This window comes from Crocodylus siamensis, chromosome 2 (assembly GCF_052110815.1).
Source record: "Crocodylus siamensis isolate JL-2025a chromosome 2, ASM5211081v1, whole genome shotgun sequence".
Classification (NCBI taxonomy): domain Eukaryota; kingdom Metazoa; phylum Chordata; order Crocodylia; family Crocodylidae; genus Crocodylus; species Crocodylus siamensis.
In genome coordinates, this window is record NC_143396.1 from 290,677,347 (window position 1) to 290,695,943 (window position 18,597).

General features: G+C 46.4%; 1 protein-coding gene and 1 long non-coding RNA gene across 4 annotated transcripts in view; one reads left to right on the forward strand and one right to left on the reverse strand.

The window, feature by feature from the left end:
- The window catches only part of STYX (serine/threonine/tyrosine interacting protein), a 26,389-nt gene extending 9,748 nt beyond the window's left edge, over positions 1-16,641 (reverse strand). For 2 of the 3 annotated variants that reach the window (XM_090034395.1, XM_090034398.1), the window contains exon 1: positions 16,463-16,641. In XM_090034395.1, the coding sequence (XP_089890521.1) occupies positions 16,463-16,519 (57 nt within the window). In that variant the 5' untranslated portion in view covers positions 16,520-16,641. The remainder of the gene's footprint in view (positions 1-16,462) is intronic. The other variant, XM_090034394.1, reaches the window with a different exon arrangement.
- On the forward strand, positions 827-18,451 carry LOC149872400 (uncharacterized). The gene is made up of 2 exons (XR_016440397.1): positions 827-16,156; positions 16,820-18,451. It is a non-coding gene; the product is annotated as an uncharacterized LOC149872400 (long non-coding RNA).
- The last annotated feature ends 146 nt before the right edge of the window (positions 18,452-18,597 follow it).

An 18,597-nucleotide genomic window follows, 5' to 3' on the forward strand; every position in this document is an offset into this window, starting at 1 on the left:
AAATAAAAATATATATACACACATACGATAGGGAATGTGCAAAAAAGCTAATTTAGCAGTAAAACAAAAGGAGAACAACACAGAATAGCAGATTTGCTGAAAAATGGACTGTCTAGGTTGAACTAGGTGCCTGCCATTCAGGAACTACAGATTCAGAACGAGCTGTCTAAGGGAAGGTTGTTGAACTAAGGAAAGCAGGATTCCAGTGAAGGAAAAGAGCAAATTTAACACTGTCTGCTGACTGGATCAAGTCTAACCTGTCTCTCGGAGTTCATCTCCAAAGAAAGCATTCAAAGTAGTAACGATGCCATGCAAGCCCCCTCTGTGGACATACCTAGCACTTGCTAAATATGAGCTTGCTTATTTGGCTTGCATGGAGTAAGCTAGCTCACACTAAGGCACTCTTCTGATGCACCAAATGCATTCACAGGGTATGTAAGCAGAGTAGCTAGTATGTACACTCACATGCTGTTCCCCATGTAGACAAGCCTTAGCAGTTTTTGCAGCAACAGAATTTTGTATCCAGTGTGACCAAGAGCAATATTCCTACAGCTGCTGAAAACACAACCAGTTGTGTCAACAGGAAAAAAAAAACTTTCAGGTAACTCCATTTATAGTGTCACTTGATACAGTCAAGCCAACTTCTTTCTAAATGTTTAGAACAGCTTTGCCAATTCTAGCAACGTACACTTTGTGTAGTGACTCCACACGCCCCTTCCATTGTAGAGCAAGCTGCAAAATAACTATTGTGTTTATCTGAATACAAGATGAGGTCCATCCCCCCTGCCCCAAATCAGCATAGGAACCCCGCCCCCCGCCCCCCGGTCTTACATTCACATATAATGAAACCTCATTAAATACACTGTCCATCATTCAGGTGCTGCCAAAAGCAGCATGTGCTCAGCCATGGAAACCAACTATGAAGCTGATTAAATGCAGCCAACAGAGCACGACTATACAACACATGGCCCATACTGGGCAAACATATCAATGGGAACCTACACAAGGATAGGTTAGCACAACCCATCAGAATAAAGTATATGGTAATGCTCATTTTGCTCAGTCCCTCTCAGCATGGACTCTTTTTCCAAGTCATGGTGAGCCACTACACTGCATACACTTCAGTTTCCTCTTCATGCCCATGGCTGAGCTGTGCCTTTCTTTCTCATCTCCAATGATTCGTTCCTTCACCAGCCTTTAATGTCTGACAAACATCAAGCAGTTCACCCAGAATCCCTCTGTCATGCCCTTTCTCAGCCTGTGGTATATGATTAGTGTGGCCCTGCCCTCCATGAGGGGGAGCTGGACCAGGTTATCGTGCACTTCATCTGCATCTAAATTTTTGCAGGATCCCAGGACTCATGACAAGAACACCTGGTTCCAGTTATGAGTAGGGAGTTTATTAGTACATGGGTCCTTTGTAGGAGGTATCTGGAGTACACACACATGCTGAGCAGTGCTGATGGGTCACCATGGCTTAACATGTTGTGGACTCTGCTGCGGCCCATCACAATGAACTATATGGTACATTATGAGCCTTTTAGCTTTGGACTAATATCATAACGAGATTATACTATATTTAAGTAGGTACAAAAGTGCTGCTTAAAAGCCTGTTTATGGAGTGCCTGTGCTAAAACTTAAAGCAGTTTCAGAAAAGGTGAACTGCATCAATTCTGCACGAGCAAAGTAAATTTGCCAGACATACAAACTCTGTATGTTTATTTCAAAATCAGGGTTTTCAAATTCGCTTCACTTCCATGTGCTCAGGCAGAGGGTGGGAGGAGCTGCAGGGGGAAGAGGGCAAGGGGGCTAACTGACCACCCTGATTTATCTTCCCTGTTGTAGCAGTGGAAGGGAGACAAATTCAAGGCAAACCTCCAGTAATTAGATTCTATACCTAGAAGATTATAACAAATTGATAAATGTTCCATATATAGAATCTAATTATTGGGTGATTATCTTGTATTCAAGTAAATATGGTATTTCTGTTTTTATCTGATAGTAACAACCCCATGGATCATAAGTGCACATGGCTTATATTTAGTCATGTGAATATGAATGCTATTTCTTGTAGCTAGCATGTCCCACTTCTGCACCACCACAAACCCTGCCTCCTTTCCCTGCAAGGCAGCATCCATTCTGGTCAGTTCATCTTTGGCTCCTTATATACCACATCTTAGAATATTCTGTGTACACACTCTAGATCAATGGTTCTCAACCTTGGGAGATTCAAGGCACCCTCTTTCAAAACTAACTTATTACAGTGCTTACCCTGAGGACAGGGAAATGCTCAGGCAGGGATGAGCCTGTGCTTATCTGCTCATCTTCTCCCACCTCGTGGCATCCTTCGCAGGATCAAGACACTAGTTGAGGATCACTGCTCCAGATGCTGGGACCCGTTTCTTCCTCCCTTTTCACCTTGCAGAACCTCCTTGTTCCCTTCCTGCTTTATAGTATGCTGTCCCATTTTGCAGTTCATTGGCTCATTAATTCTCTGTTCACGTCAACAATCACCCATTTCCTGTACTTAATGGTTAGTTAATAAGAGCTAATCAAGACTGAGAACTACATCCACCAACATGGAAGACAGTCACTTTAAATAATATGCCACCTAAAAAGATAACAGGTAGGAAAAGAAAAAACACACAAGAAATGATCAAGGTGAAACACAGCTTAGTTCCAGCAGCTCTGTGAGTATTTACATGAGCTCTGCTAAACTGCCCTTTCACTTAACCACTTCCAGTTTCTAGAAACTCTTCCCATATGCCACTCCAGGGCTCTGTTAAAATTCCTTCCCTGTTCTCAATGAGAAAGTAAAAAGGTATTAAAAAAAAAAAAAAGAGAACGAGCGAGCAAGAGCAAGACACTGACCCAAGCTCTGATAGCAGGTCATGGGCATGGGCACAGTACACTTCTGCAAAAGGATTGTGGAACGTGACTTCCTGAACCCAAAAGCAAGAGTAGGAAACTGAGGTCTCAAAACTGCATTACTTATCCCCTAGCGCTTGGGGATAAGTTGGCTCTTTATCCCTCCTCTGATTTACATACATTTCTCAATGAGTCTTTAACTAACTCTGAGATGGTGTGAACATTAGGAGCTGTGGGTATCCACATACAATTCTTCTGCTAACTCCCAGACTGCAGAACAGAAGCCAAGACCCTGTTTCTCAGGGAGAAGCAATTTAAATTAAAGCATTGAACCATACTTTCAAACATATTTTCTCTCTTAACACGTGAAAAGCCCACACAAACAGGGAGGAGACTAATAAAACGAACTAGAGAGTGCACACTGCCAAAGGCACAGACATATTTGAAGTTCAGTAACTTCAGAGTGACCTTCCAGGTACAGTACTCATGAGCTACTTGTAATATGGCAGTCTCCAACCTTTTTAGGTCAGAGATCACTTTTGGAATTTAAAAAGGAACCAAAGATCTAACCCTCCTCCATCCCCCATGGAGCAGGTACGTCGGGAGGGGGGAAGGAGGCGAGAAGGGAAAGGGTCATGGTGGGAAAGATCAAGGGCCCCCCCCCAAACAGTGGTGAAGTAGGGAATGGAGCAAAGGCAGGGACAGGGGCAGGTCTTGCAAAGCTGGGGTGGGGTGGTGAGGGGGACAGAGCTATAAGTGGCTCATCCAGGGGTCATGGGGGGGGATGCAGTCCAGGAAGGCACAGAGGGAATGTCCACGGATCTGCCAGTGGGGCGCAGTGGACCTTCCCCTGCCCCAGCCCTACTCCCCACCTCAGAGCTGCTGCAGCTAGTGGCGCTGCCCCACATTTGGGGAGGGCACATGCCCCTCCCAATCTGTGCATGGTGGAGGTGGCTCCTGCTGTGGGGTGGGCTTTGTGCCCTGAGCCCTGCTGCACATGCTCCCCGGGCCTCCACCCCTTCCCACTGACCGACCTGCATGGCTGGAGGGGGGGGAGGGTGCATGCACACATTTGCTTACCCCTCCCAGTGCAGAATCAACTTCAAGACGCTCTGAGATTCACTGATCAATTGAGATCGACCAGCTGGTGACCACTGATGTAATAGAAGGTAAGAATTCAGTAACAAGTGTGTGATCTTCAGAGGACTTTGTCCTTTTAAGTATAACAAGATGGATTTTTGGTAGCGTGGAGGTGACGTTGTTGCCATAATGGTCTAGCAGGTATGCAAGAGGCAAGAATTCTTCTGGGTGATCCCTCTTGTTGGACATAGACACAGACAGGCTTCCTGATATCAGAGTATGCTTCCTCAGGCCTGTCCCCAGATTTTTGTTTTTATGTTGTTTGTAACAGTAAACTGGCAATCAAGTTAAGGACTTCACTACTCAGAAAAATGTCTTTACCACTAGAAATGGCAAAAACAGTGGAACTCAGTCTTACCCTACCTACACGTGACTGCTTTATAATCTCTTCAAAGTTTGTTTTGAAACAAGCCATCGTACCAAGTTAGAACTGAGCATGAAAGCATGCGGAGATACTGAAAAACTAGTGGGATCATTTATTTCAGCTCAACCTAAACCTGTTCCAGATCAACCTAATTTAAACTAAAATAAGTTGAAATGAAAATAAGGCCCAAGCTTCTGCAGTGGTTTGAAGTCATCCGTGTCAACCCTGCGTGCAAACAAGGCGTGGCAGCCATTTATGCTTGGTGTTTTTATGGTACCCCTGGTTGAGAACCAGTGTTGTATAATACTGCTCCTGCTAGTTCAGTGCTTCTCAACCAGAGTGCTGCCACACATGTCCATGCCTGTTTTAAGTTTTTCTGATAATCCTAAAGCAGACAGAAGAGGTGTAATGAATGGGTGCTGCACGCTGGGCAACACTCCTGTGTCCCTGGAAAAGGTGTGTATGGGGGGGGGGTCCTACCTGCCCAGGGTGTCCCTGTTCCAGCCCAGGCTCACTCCCCTGACTAAGATATTAAAGGTCTGCTGCAGCCCAGCCTGGCTCCTTCAGGACAAATAAAGGGCTGGGATCGGATCTTGCCAGAGTCCTTCCTGATCCAATCCTAGCTGCTCCTCCCAGAAACAGGGGGGCACAAGACAGTCCCCTATGCCCAGTGCACCTATATTTCTGCAGGGAGCACGGGGCACCAGACTAGGAAGGGCTGAAGGAAGAGTGCAGAGCCCAGCCATCGCTGCTTCTTGATCTGCAGATGGGGTATATCACCCTGCCTGCTGTGTCACCCATGTTGCAGCACACCTGGAAGGGTCTCAGCCTCAGTTGAGATGGTGTTTTTCTCCCCCGCCCCAACCCCCGAGTCTAGGAGAAGAAAATGAGATGGCCTGAAGATCCACCAGACTGAAGGGGGAGGGCAGGGGAAGGGAAATCAGTCTCCAGGAAGTCTTAAAAGAGCAGAGATCTCCAGCAGTCTGCTCCAGAAAGTACATACAAGAAAGAGGATCTCTTACATAAAATGTTTCCTTTATGTAAAGCACGTGATGAGTTACTGAGAGATTCCAAAGGCAAATGCTTTGGTGGTTTCCTGAAAGTGCTTTAAGGTTTTTATAGCCCATACAAGCTTATTATTTAAATCCAACTACAGTGTTTCAACTGGCTACAACTGCAATGAGATAAACTGCTATAAGGACAAGACAAATTACATTCAATAAGCAACTACAACTGCGTGGCAGACCAAGTGACTCACATGGTTGAAAACAAGCCTTGCAAAGATGTTGCTCATGCTTCCCTGAACTAGACTGTAGCTCACTTGCACAAGAAATGCTGAAGGAGGGAAAGCAATGTGCAAATGCATTCAAAAAAGGAAGCAAAAAACAGTGTGTAGAGGTGTCTCCACAAAAGCCTAGGCAACGTGCCTGAAGAGGGCAGAAGTCCCTCCGTAGCACCCCGTGCCCAGTCCCTGTGCAGCACCCTGCGGCTGCATGCCGCACCCCCCACACGGAGATCATGTGGCTGTAGAGTGTGGCACGGCGAGAGGCCCCAGAGTAGGCATGGCGCATGGGCGTTGGGGAGCTGGCACGGGGGTGCGTGGGAGGCACCTGCCAGCTGCAGCACATGGCTGCGGGGGTTGTGGCGTATGGCCGCAGGGTGCAGCATGGGAAGCGGCTGTGGGGTGGGGCACACCTCCCGCATACACTCCCCATGCGGCACCCTGTGCCACACTGCTGGCAAGTGCTCCCCACACCACACCCCAGCACACCCTACACCACACCCCAGGGCTATTCCCCATGCCACATGGCTGTAGCTGGCAGGTGCTGTACATGCCATGGCTGCTCCCTGTGCCATACCCTGCAGTCACATGTCACCCCCCCACATGCTGCACGCCATACTCTGAGGCCACATGCCACGGCTGCCCATGCCATGTCCCAAGGCCATACACATACCCTGTGTCACACCCTGAACCCAAGGCATTCCCTGCGCTGTGCCACAGCATTTCCCGTGCTATGCCATGCGCCACACCCCGTGCCCAGCAGCACACCCTGGGGCCGTTCCTTGGGCTGCAAGGGCACAGCCTGCAGCCACTCCCCACACCACGGACCATAGCTGCATGCCATGCACTGGGGCTGTTGCCCACGTGGGGTGGCCACAGCCAGCTGGTATTCCCCGCACCCCCACACCATGGCCGCTCCCTGCACCCCATCTCCTTACGCACCCTGCACCACACCCCAGGACCGCTCCCCACGCCACATGGCCAGTGAGTGCCCTGTGTTGTGGCTGCTTCCCCGTCACACGCCACCCCAGAGCTACACACCAGCCCCACCCCCCATGCAGCCACGTGACACCCCCCCCCGCATGGAGAGCAGCGGGTAGGGGGCGGTGGAGTGGGACATGACCCAGAATGGTGGCGGGAGGGGGGGCCTGGACCTGGGGTGGGGGGAAGAAGATGTGAGGCTGGACGTGAGTCTCCATCCCTGCTCTGCCTCCCCCCCCCACAATTCATGATGGGCATTTTGCTAGCGTGTTTACGAGGAGCCAATTTAATACTTCAATATTTAAATTAATTCAGAGCAGGAACCTATGCTCAGAAGCAAAAGATCATTAGTAACCAACACAAGCTGAATGACCGACTTTGCTATTTTAATAGCAATTTGAAAACTGTTGCACAGATGCACTCCACTGTGTAAAATTAACAAGTCTGTCCCAGTTCTAGAACTGTGATATTGGCTGAAACTTAGAACCACAGGACCATAAAGTGCAAGTCTATGAAACTTTGTAGTGGCAGTGGGAAATACCACATGCATTTATGAAGGCAAGACATGTTATATTGGATCTTCCTTTGGACTTCAGTTTTTATCTCAAACTCACTACCACACCAATTGTGCCAACTGAAAAGAGCTATTTTTCCCCTTTGAAAAAGCCCTGGCTGCTTTCGAGAACAGTTCCTAAACTCCCAGCCTTTTAGACCACTTAGGCTTTTGACCCTTTTTAGTGCTGAGACAGCTCAGCTCTTCTCCAGATGACTAGTGAGAACACAGACCTCTCATACCCTGCTCTTCTTCTTTAATCATGACACTGCTTCTGCAATACTGATTGCTCCTTGCAAACCTCAAATGAGAAGTCAACATTTTCAGCGATCTCCTTATCTAAACTACTACTATTCCATTTCTTGCACCAATTTTGCAACTCCTCATCCACTCTGATATGAAGTGCTCCAAGGCTTTGCCCTTGTTCGTTTTCCTCCTTCAAGTTTTCACATTCAGCTTAAATCTCGCATTTGTGTAGATAGTATACAGAATCATAAAAAAGTAGAACCGGAAGAGACCTCTGGATGGTCATCTAGTACAGACCCCTGCCTCAGACTGGATCAAACCATCCACCCTACCCAAAGCATCCTGTACAAATCCTTGTCTAATCTATTACTAGAACTACCCAATCAACCTTGTCTCACAACTACAAGGCACAGCACCCTAACCTGCCATAAGTGAAGCAGGGGGACCACAGTGGCCAGTGCCCTGGTGCTGCAAGGGCTATTAAAATGGGCCCAAGAGATCCAAGGAAGAGCGCAATGCCCTCTAGTATTGAATTAAGCAAAACCTCCCCAGTCCATACCAACCTGAGCTTGGGGTAAAATTCCTTTTAGATAAATTACCAATTACCAAATGTGGTAATTTGTCTGACCCCAAGTGGAGAGGCAAGCCTCTCTAGCCAGGAACCCCCAGGTTTTTGTCTCACCAGGAGTGCTGGGACACCTTGGCCTTGGCTGCAGCCAACATGCAAGGCTGCCGAGAGAGGCAAAACAAAACACAACTTTGACACCTGTAGCAAGGACAGGGGGGAAAAAAAAAAGTCCTTCCTGGCCCTGTGCAGCAACCAGTAAAGATCAGAGCATGGGGGAAAAAAACAAACCCCCCCAATTCTGCTCAGAACCTGGGGACAGCAAACATTACTCCACATATCACAGCCTCTACAGGACAGCCAGAATCCCTTGGTTGGTATGAATCCTCTCCACAAACTTTACACCGCCTGCTTTAAACTCCTTGCATAGCTACCCAGCAATCCACTCAGGGCTCCTCGGTTTCTAACGGCTGCTCTTTACCAAGCACTCCAGGCATCACTACTCCCAGATCATCCCAGACCAATGCTTATCCAACCTCTCCTTGAACACCTCCAGTGCTGAAATTTCCATAGCTTCCCTAGGGAGCTGCCTCATGGCCCTAAGGGTGAAACAGGTTTTCCCTGATCCTCTATCTACATCGATTTTGCTGCACCTTCAAACCACTGGTCTGCATCCTGCTCTCTGCAGCAACCCAGATAAGGCGATCACCCTCTTCTTTATGGCACCTCTCCAGATACATGTTACGACTGCTATCGTGTCTCCTCTTAATTACCTTTTCCTTACGCTGAACATGCCGGTACCGATTTCTTTCCATCTATGGCTTGCCCTCCAAGCGCTTTATCATTTTTGTTGCCAGCTTGTGGACCCTCTGCAACTTTCCCATGTCCTTTTTAAAATGTGGAGTCCAAAACAGCACACAACACAATCCCACATCCCGCTTTGTTCATTTGATTCTTCTTCTTCCCCAGCTTGACCAACTTCCTGAAGATGGATGAAGGATACCTAAACTACAATCCACCTGACACTAAAACACAAATGAGTTAGGGAATCTGGTTACAACCAGCTGCTTCTCTGAACAGGTCAGAATTTGTAGTGAGGACAAGTCTCGTGGTCCATGAGCAGACAGGCATGGCCAAAGCTTTTAGTCCAGTTTCAGGCAAGAGTGCAATTCAGTCAAGCCTACAAAAGGTAGTTAGGTTCCCTTATTTGTGGTCTGGATGCACCTCTATTACAAGCCGCCATACTCTGACTTTACCAACATGACTGCAATTTATCTCGGGTACCAAGCTTTTTTCTTACTACATCTCACTTTTCTATACACTTCTTTACAGCTACTTTTCCAATGCAGTAAGAATTCATTTTTATTTTGACTTTGCTTCTGCCAAGATCTTAGTTTGCACCATCACCCCTTCCCATTCAAATTTCTAAGGTTTGTTTGATAGTGCCTTCCACATCCCAACTTTTTAAATCTGTATCCAGAAAGTTTTAGCTAGGCTGCTATGATACTCAAAGTAGAACTTCTTTGTTCTCTGCACAACCAGAGATCCCAGTTTCCCATCTATTTCCAAAATTGAGGTTTCTCTCCTTCCATGCAAATTCAGTGATTTACTTCTCCCTTGTTCTATGTATTTTTTTTTTAACTTGTAGGCCTGTTGCAACAGTTTTAGTCTCTTGTTCCCTTTATCACAACCCTCCACGGCTAGGGGGTTGTTCTACCACTTAAATGCAACCTACAACTCCACCTCTCTCCCCCAACCAAGCACTTTCTGATTTCAAGGTAAGATATAAGCTTTTCTACTTTTCTTAAGCCAATGACTCTCTCCATGAGGCACTATGATACAGCACATTAAAAGGTCTATATGAAAATAAAGGTGGTTGTACTGATGGCCTTCGTAAGTAGGAATTGAAATTGAGTTGAATTAAAGGAGTTAAACACAGCGTTTATGTAACTTCCATCCAGTTTTCTCAGTTTCTGTGTTAATTATAGACATACAATTAGGCCAGTGAAAATATAATCAAGTGTAACACATGAACATCACAACAACCACTGGTCCTATCAGTGTAAGATATTCTGCTCTAATCTCCATCTTCCACTAAGGCCTGAATGTTTTAATGACAAACAAACTGGGTGAAGGCAGTGCCAAGTAGAAACATAAAGGCTGTTTCTTTGACTTTATCTTCACTTTGAAGTTTTGCTGGCATAGAAAGTCATGTTTGTCACAAGTGCTGGGGCTGGGGGCAGGGAGAACTACATCCCTCACCTACACTGCTGTGCCGGCAAAAGTCCTACTATAGAGATTGTTAACGCTGAAAAAAGATCCTCTTTTGCCAATTTAACTAGTTTTGTTTGGGGTACTGGTTCAAGCTCTCTCAGTGAAAGAAACTCTTCTGCCAACATAAACGCCATCTTCACTAAAGGGGCACCAATAAGGCGGCCAGCAGGGGCTTTTAAAAATAGACAAACCTTATTTCAAATGGAGTTGTGTTCATGACTCCCATCCAGTCCTTTCCAAGAACTAGCTAAACATATGACTATTAGTGCATCCATAACTGAATGATGCACATCCGTAGAGATGGGATCTGTTGTATTTAATAAGTAGCATGCAACTATTCTTGAAGCACATTTGGTCAGAGGGGCACAGAAGATGTCACAGACAAAATACAGAGTGAATGCAAAACAGTGAAGTACAAAGCACATCAAGGAACACGAAGACAACGGGAAATGGAATTGGGAAAATAGACAAAAGAGAAAAGATCCAAGAGATAGCAGAAAAAGGAAAAGGAGGAGACAGGTATGGGAGAAAGCATATAAACAGGAAGGATAACGTGTGCTAGTCTAGAAAACTTTCCCCTAAAACAGGGACGAGGAGAGTAATCTAATGCGAGACAAAGAAAATTAGAAGGAAAATGGAGAATCATTTTACAAAAGGAGAGAAAAATATGTATACTAGGTTTTCAATAATTCCTCCATTTGGCTATAGGAACCCAGCAAATAAATACCCTTTGCAGTTTATAAATACTAATTTCGAAGCACCACATCAACAATGCAAAGCTGCATTACTAGTGGGGGATGGAGGTGAATTCAAAATGCTGCTTTCTGATGAGCGTGGATCAAGGCTGGTGAACTTGGTTGGTGGGTTAGTTTTAACACGGAGACCTGCAGAGGAACAAGGAGGCATTTTCTTTTTTCCCCAATACGAAAATGACTTTTGAAGAGAAAATTTTTGCAAAAATCCTCTTGTCTCACTTTTTCCATCTCACCACCGTACATGTAGAGGGGTCCCCCCCCAGTTCTCCTTCCTAATGATCAAGACAACCAGTGAAGAATTAGTAATAAACCAACTACTGGCCATTTAAATAGAGAAAAGAATCGCATTCTGATTTTTTTAACACTAAATCACAAGAGATGCTGGGCTGCATGTGCAGGCTGCAAACCCCTCACACAAAGTGAGCAGATTAATTTCAACAGTATTAAGGCAAACAGGGAGCCACAGTGTCATTTTTGAAACCACTCTAGGCTACAGCCACTCCAGAAGTACTACAACCTTGATCATAAGAGGAAACCTCTGTGCCAGTGGAGACTGGTTCAGCAGGACTCCCCACAGGTATGATACTTAAATTAATCACTACAGATAAGACCACACCATTTCTGTCGCTGCCACATGATCAATGCAAAGCATTTTTTGTCGGCATCCCGCAAAGCTAAACTCAATATTTGCTGACTTTAAATTATACTGCTTATTCCAAATCTCTGCTGTTTTTCATTGGGACATGTTGACAGTATACTTTACTGTAGGTTTACTGTTTATTTTAAAGGGCTCACAGACCATCAGGTACTCAGAAGTTTTTATTAAGGGAAATTTTTAGATAACTATATTTCAAAATCCAAATCTCTTTTTAAAAAAAAGTAAAACCTTAATCCCATTTTCCTTTATATTTTTAAAAGTTACACACAACAGTACAATCTGTTTAAAGAATAACAAATTGCACCATGTTGCAAAGCATGGAAGACTAGCAAAGTGCACGTAGTGTAAAGATTTACAACTACTGAAAACTCATGTGCCAAAAAAAAAAAAGCTCTGCCAATTATACCATGTAGCATAATAGCTGTAATTCCAGATAGATTAAAACTATTTACTTTTATAATCCACATCTAATTACTTAGCTGTGCTCCAGAGTCTTAAAAATTAAGACTGCAATGTGGAAATGTTAAATCTTCAAGCCTGTTGCATTACATTCATTGGTATCCTTCCATCTTAGGTGTTTTAGCAATTATGTGTTAAGATTTGCTGTGCTTCCATTATACAGATTCTTCCTCTCTTCACATTTCTTTCAAATAGTGTTAATCTTTGTCTCCGGAATTGAGAAATACCTTTATTTACTCTTACCCCTTATTCACCTGCAATTCTTACAGACTGGCTCTGGGAACAGCACTTTTATTATTGCTGTAGAGGGAACATAAGCACAATATATTATTTGTAGCAGAGCTCACTCCATATTTTTCTGTGAATAGCTGATTTGATGAAAATCTAGCTTTGGTCAACCCGCAGCTACTTATGTGCTTGGTCTGAATTTACAAATAGTTCCAGATGAATAGATTTGAGGAGCCAGGTTCACAGCATGAACAACGAGGAAGAAAGCCATTCCCCTTCTGTCCCATAACCCAGTGGCTACACTACTCATCATCAAGGATGTGGAAGACCCAAGGGCAACTTCCTCCTTGGCACGAGGGTATCTAAATCCACATGGACAACATCCCTGGAAAGCTTCTGGACTTGGAGAACATCAGTTTTCTGGAGTGGGTTTCCTCCCCTGTTGCTTTTTATATAAAATACTTAAACGTTCATTAGTAAGGAAGAAGATAACTCTTCAGCTTGGCATTTAGGGCACAGAAGTAGGTCATATGGATTCCAGTTCTTCTCCAACAACTATTTAAGTATTTTATACCAAGAGGTACAACTTCTCCGGAAGAGAGAACCTGCAACCAGAATACTACTCATCTTGGTGGTTAGGGTCTTCTCTGGGTGCTGGGAGGTATGTATGGGCTTAATAATCTTGCATTGACATGTGCCTATTAACCCACAGAAATACTGCTGCCAGGCGTGTCTGCGCACACACCTGGAACGCAGCACACAGAGCCAAGTCAGAGCAGCCCCGGCTGGCAGAGGGCACGGGGGAGGTCAGCCTGCCATGCTCCAACTGGGCTCAACGTGCTACAGAGGGGCTGGCTGGGGCATGAGGGCGCTTCAGCACCGGGCTAGCCACCAGGCAGCTCCTGCACTATAAGCACCTTTGTGCCTCAGTCATCCAGATCAATGTTTACACGTGCACCATTGCACATGGAAAAACCCACAGCAGGGCAGTGCTTGTATTCACAAGTACTAGCCTGATGCAGAGTTTATTCATTTTGTATGCACTAACAGGGGCGCACAAGAGAAGGCTGACCTGATGACCGTCTATAAACTCACTAGGGGGGACCAGAAGGGTTTGGGAGAGACCTTGTTTCCCCTAGCACCCCCCCACATAACAAGGAACAGTGGCCACAAGTTGTTGGAGAGGAGGTTTAGATTAGATATCTGTAAGAACGAGTTCACGGTCAGGGTGGCTAGGATCTGGAACCAACTTCCAAGGGAAGTGGTGCTGGCTCCTACCCTGGGGGTCTTTAAGAGGAGGCTGGATGCCTACCTGGCTGGGGTCACTTGAGCCCAGTTTTCCTCCTGCCTAGGCAGGGGGTCAGATCTGAAGATCTACAAGGTCCCTCCGACCCGACTTCTATGATTCTATGTAGATGCTAATGTCTATGAAATGTCTAATGTCTATTTACTCCAGTTAACTAGTCAATGATGCAGTAAACAGCTGAAGACACACCCAAAGGAAGGAACTGAGCAAAAGGGATAAGGAGTCCTCCTCTTCCTCCACCCCATTTTTCTAAATCATGCCTAACCCAGCCCTTCATTTCCACTGCTCAGCCTTCATTCAAGGTGACAAACTTAAAAAGTGGTTACTTTTGTTTCAGCAAAAAAACCCCCAAAAAACAACCCCTTCCCCCCCAACCAAACAACATCTAAAAAAATGCAGATTGGAGTGAAGCAAGGGAGAGCTTTTGCCAAGCCAAAAAGAAAAATTATGTTTACACCCTCTAAATTGTGACCATTTTATTTAGCCCCTCAGTATCTGAACAGAAGGATTTGTCTAGTAAGTGCTCAAAATTTAGAGCAATAAGGATCAAATTTAAGGCAGGACAAACTTCTGACCTAAGCTACTAGTCAATATTCCTTTAAGGCAAGTAAGCAAGTGACTGCTAGCTCAATTTTTCCTTTCATGAACCTTCTGATATTTTAATAGAATATGATAAAAAAATATTACAGGATCAAGGCTAAATACTTGTTTTATTATTCTTTTAAAAGCATTGAGTTTAAATTCTAACAATGATTTTGGAGCATGTATAATCAATATTATTCAGAAAGCGCTGACATGTTACATTATACATCAATACAAATGAAGAAATGCTGATTACTGCTCCCATGCATCCAGCACACCTACCAAATATACCTACTAATCTCTGGCCTATAGATCACTGTGCATTACGACATACAAAATAAAGAAAAATACTTCCTGTTGAGGAACCCGAGTAGCAGCATGATCAACTGGAAAGACTGGATCAAATGTTAATCAGATTACAAGTGAAAACGGCAAAGGTGGCTTCATGCAAGACCCTATTAGCTCAAGTCACAAAGCTGCACTACTGAGTGTGACTGCTGTCTGTGTACCCAAGTGGAACAGGGTGGCGATGCACACCCAGGCTGACGTCCACCAGCAGAAGCGTGCAAAGCACCTGTTGGTACTATGCCTACCTCAAGACAGGGATTTAGCTTCTCATTTGCATGAACACTAAATTCACTCATTGTAAATAAGTAAAATTAGAAAATGAGAGCCATTTCACTAATAGTGAGCTTTATTGCTCACCTGGAAAAGCCAATTAGGAGCTCCAGTCCATTAATTTCTGACAAGACAGCAGACTCAGGTACACTCAATCCCTTTCCTCTTCTCAGCTGATAAACATGTCCTTTTATCTTCTAATATAACCCTCAGGGCTGATTAAAGGGGGCAGTGAATTGCTCCCAGTGAAAATACCTCTAGCCAAGGTCATCAGCCATAATAGCTGGCCTTAAAGAAGGGTTTCTTGGATCTCTGACAACTGCCCCAAACAAAAACCAACTTTACCAGAAACTTGGCCTGCTTGCTTTTCCAGCGCTCTCAAAGAATATCAGGCACAGTGAAATGAAAGGGTGATGCTTTTACTTTGCAGAAGGCAGGATCCACTGTGAGCAAAAGTGACAATCATGGTGCTCCTACCAGAAACAATTATCTAGACTGTAGCTGTATGGCAAAGTAGTACTACAAGTCCTGACTGCCTATCAGAAACAGTAATTTGAGGAAAGCATCTTTTCCCAAATAGGCCACTCCTTTAAAGTCCCTTAATCCACCCCAAGATGTCCAGTATACGGGAATCTCAGCTCTACATGATTCTGCCTTCTCACAGCACTGTACCAAAGGTGACATCTCCACTGCCACTGAGTCACTCTGCGTGGACCATTTTTTTACATTCACGTTTTGTAAACTCATTTTGTGCACACCGGTCTTCATGCTAACTTAAGGGTTTTAGGTTTGTTCCTCAACTTATTCACTTGAAATGTTTTTAAAACGAGCGTAAGTCCACCTACCGCAGCCTCTCGGCCCTCCTTCAAATGGGGCGCTGAAAGGATGCTTTAGTCAAGCGCAAAAATACAAGTTTGGTTAAAAAACTAAGCTTAGTTAAACAGGTGTCTTTTGGTCTAACAAGTATTTCTGCACCCTTCCCCGACAACTTCTCTGCAGCACAGGTGTTTCCCCATCTACACCGCACACATGGAAAGTGAAGAAAAGCAGCAGTGAGAAGGAAAAAGGATTTAGGATGTCAGGTTTTCCCAGCGCCACGGTGACACGAGGAGCGATACTGGTTTTGAAAACTGCTCCTTTCCAGCCGTGCCGGCGACAAGCACTGGTGACGAGCGGCCCGCGTCCAGCGAACGAGCAAGCGCGCTGGAGGCGGGACGGCTTCCAGCAGACCGCCGCGTGACGGGGGACCAGAACCACAGCGTATACCTTGAGTTCAGGTGCAAACCCATTCACGAGTGTCCAGTGGGCGCAACGTGGCGCAATCAGTGGCGCCCTGCTCCGCCACGCGGCGCAGCCAAGCAACCGGGTGCCCCAGCAGCCCCCCTCCCCCAGCAGTGGTGAAGGGCTCAGCAGTGCACGGGAGGGAGGGCGCAGGCGCTGTCGGCGACACGGCCCAAGGAGCACCACTGGGCCCAGCCCCAGAGTGTGGCCAGCGGGCACCTGCCTGCGTGACAAGGGGGGAGCCCCAAAACGCCAGCGGGGGCCCCCAGGGCGGGGGGGAACCCAGGGGGGGACCCGCTCACCTCGGAGTCGTCGCGGGGCCGCGGCAGCGCGGGGAAGGCGGGCCGGGCCAGCTCCATGGCCGGGGGCGGCTATGCAGGCAGCGGGCCCGGGGGAGGCGCCGCGCGCCCGGCCGCCATGCTGCTTCCCCCGCCTCGCGCCCGCCGTTCCGGCCACGCCCCCTGCAACCGCCGCGCCAGCCACGCCCCCCGCAACGGCCGCCGCCCGCGGGGAAGGGGTGGGGCGCGGCGTCACGGGCGAGGGGCGGAGCCTCGCCCGGAAGCGGCGGTGCGTCGCGTGCGGCCACCACGTCCTCGCCTGGGCTCCTGCCTCCGGCCTTTCCCCGCGCCTAACTTCCGTCTTGCTGTCCTCGTATGCAGGCAATCGGAGCGTGGCCGGGGTAAGTCCTTCCTCGTGTAGAAGACCGTCTCCCGTGTCGAGCTCACCGCGGTCCGATGGCTACGGACGTCCCCCCACCGCTCTGGCTGCCGCCGAGGAGCAGATCCTCCTTGTCTGTAGGTCTCGCATCCAGGCTGCTTCTAAACCTGGCCGTTGCCGTCTAACCCGCAGCCCTTGCCGTGTAGCCACACTTCTCAAACTCGCCTAGGCTCAAGCTCGCATGTCTCGGCAGCTGTAACACGCTGATCCAGGTGGTCTGTGATTCCGTTGCCCAGAAATGTTGGTGTCCATCGGATTGCAAGCTCTTTGGGCAAGGCAGAGCTTTGTTGTTTTTCTCGACTGCTTTACACAACAAACCCCCCCCCCATCTGCTGCTAGGGTTCCTGAGAAAACGAGCTGGAAGGGCCCTTGGGAGCTCATGTAACTCAGTGGTTCTCAACTTTATTTGTACCACAACCCATTTGTGAACATCGATGGTCAGTCCCGACCCAGTGCCCCTCACCCTCAGGCCCCTAGTACGTGTGGCAGGGTGGGTGTGTGGGGCACGGAGAGCTGAGGGAAAAGCTACAGTTTCCCATGTTTTTCTCCGTTAAGGGAAATTCCATTTTAAAAAGTTTGTTCGCAACCCTTTCACATATCCTTGTGACCCCACTGCTTGAGAAACACTGATCAAGCCCAACCCCCCTTTTGAGGCAGGAACATCCCAGTCAAGAGGTCTGTCTAACCTGCACTGTGGTCCACTGACCAAATATCCACAGCTTCGTTTGGTAATATGTTCCTCATACTTAGAAAAGTCTTCCATGTATACAACCTACAGCTGCCTTGCTGCAATTTGAACCCATTACTTCTTCATAGATTTCATAGACATCAGGGCTGAAAGGGACCTGGGAGGATCATCAAGTCCAGTCCCCCCCGCCCACAGGGCAGGAAGTCAGCTGGGGTCATAGGATCTTGTCCGGTCCCTTACGGATGCAGAGAACCCTAGACTGCAACAGGCAGAGAACTCTTTGTAATGAGACAGGAGTCAGTCTCTCTCCGTTTGCGGTCTCCAAATTAATGCGGTGCATTCAACACAATTGTAATACATTCAACTGTCTAGTAACCTATTCAATATTACTGAACTTTCTAAATCTTTATTAAACTGAACACATTTAGAACATACACAGCTTCTGCAACAGTAGTAGTTAATAATGCATACTGATTTTTAGTCCTATTTAAAGTGATTTTATGGGGAAACCCTATGACTGAAATCCACATTTCATACCACTGACAGTATATACCAGCTCAATAACCCGTTTTTTACTCCTACATGCATGCCTTTTTTTTTTTTTTGGTAAAATAACAACCCCTGGCTTGTACACTATGGAAAGAAAATTGCTGTGCACTATAATACTGTTTCAACTGGGAATGCCCTTATAGAGCTAACAGAGGCATCACTACAATTCATTCCAAATTAGTGCATTGTTAAGGCAGAAATAAAATAGTGTGGCTTTTGGTAATTTCTAGAACTAGCTAAAAACACACTTGCTTGTTAGCTGAACCTGCATAAAATAACCCATTTGGAGCAGTTAGAAGTAGCAATAAATAGGGTCTACGCATTAAAAAAAAAAAAATCACCCAAACATTGCTTCTGGTATGCTTCCTTTTAACATTTAGGTACATTTAAAATGAAAGCCATAGAGAGCATATTTCCAGGTGAAAGAAGAATTTAAACATCAATGCAGTGTGACATATAGCCCTAAGAGGAAGAACGCCTTGA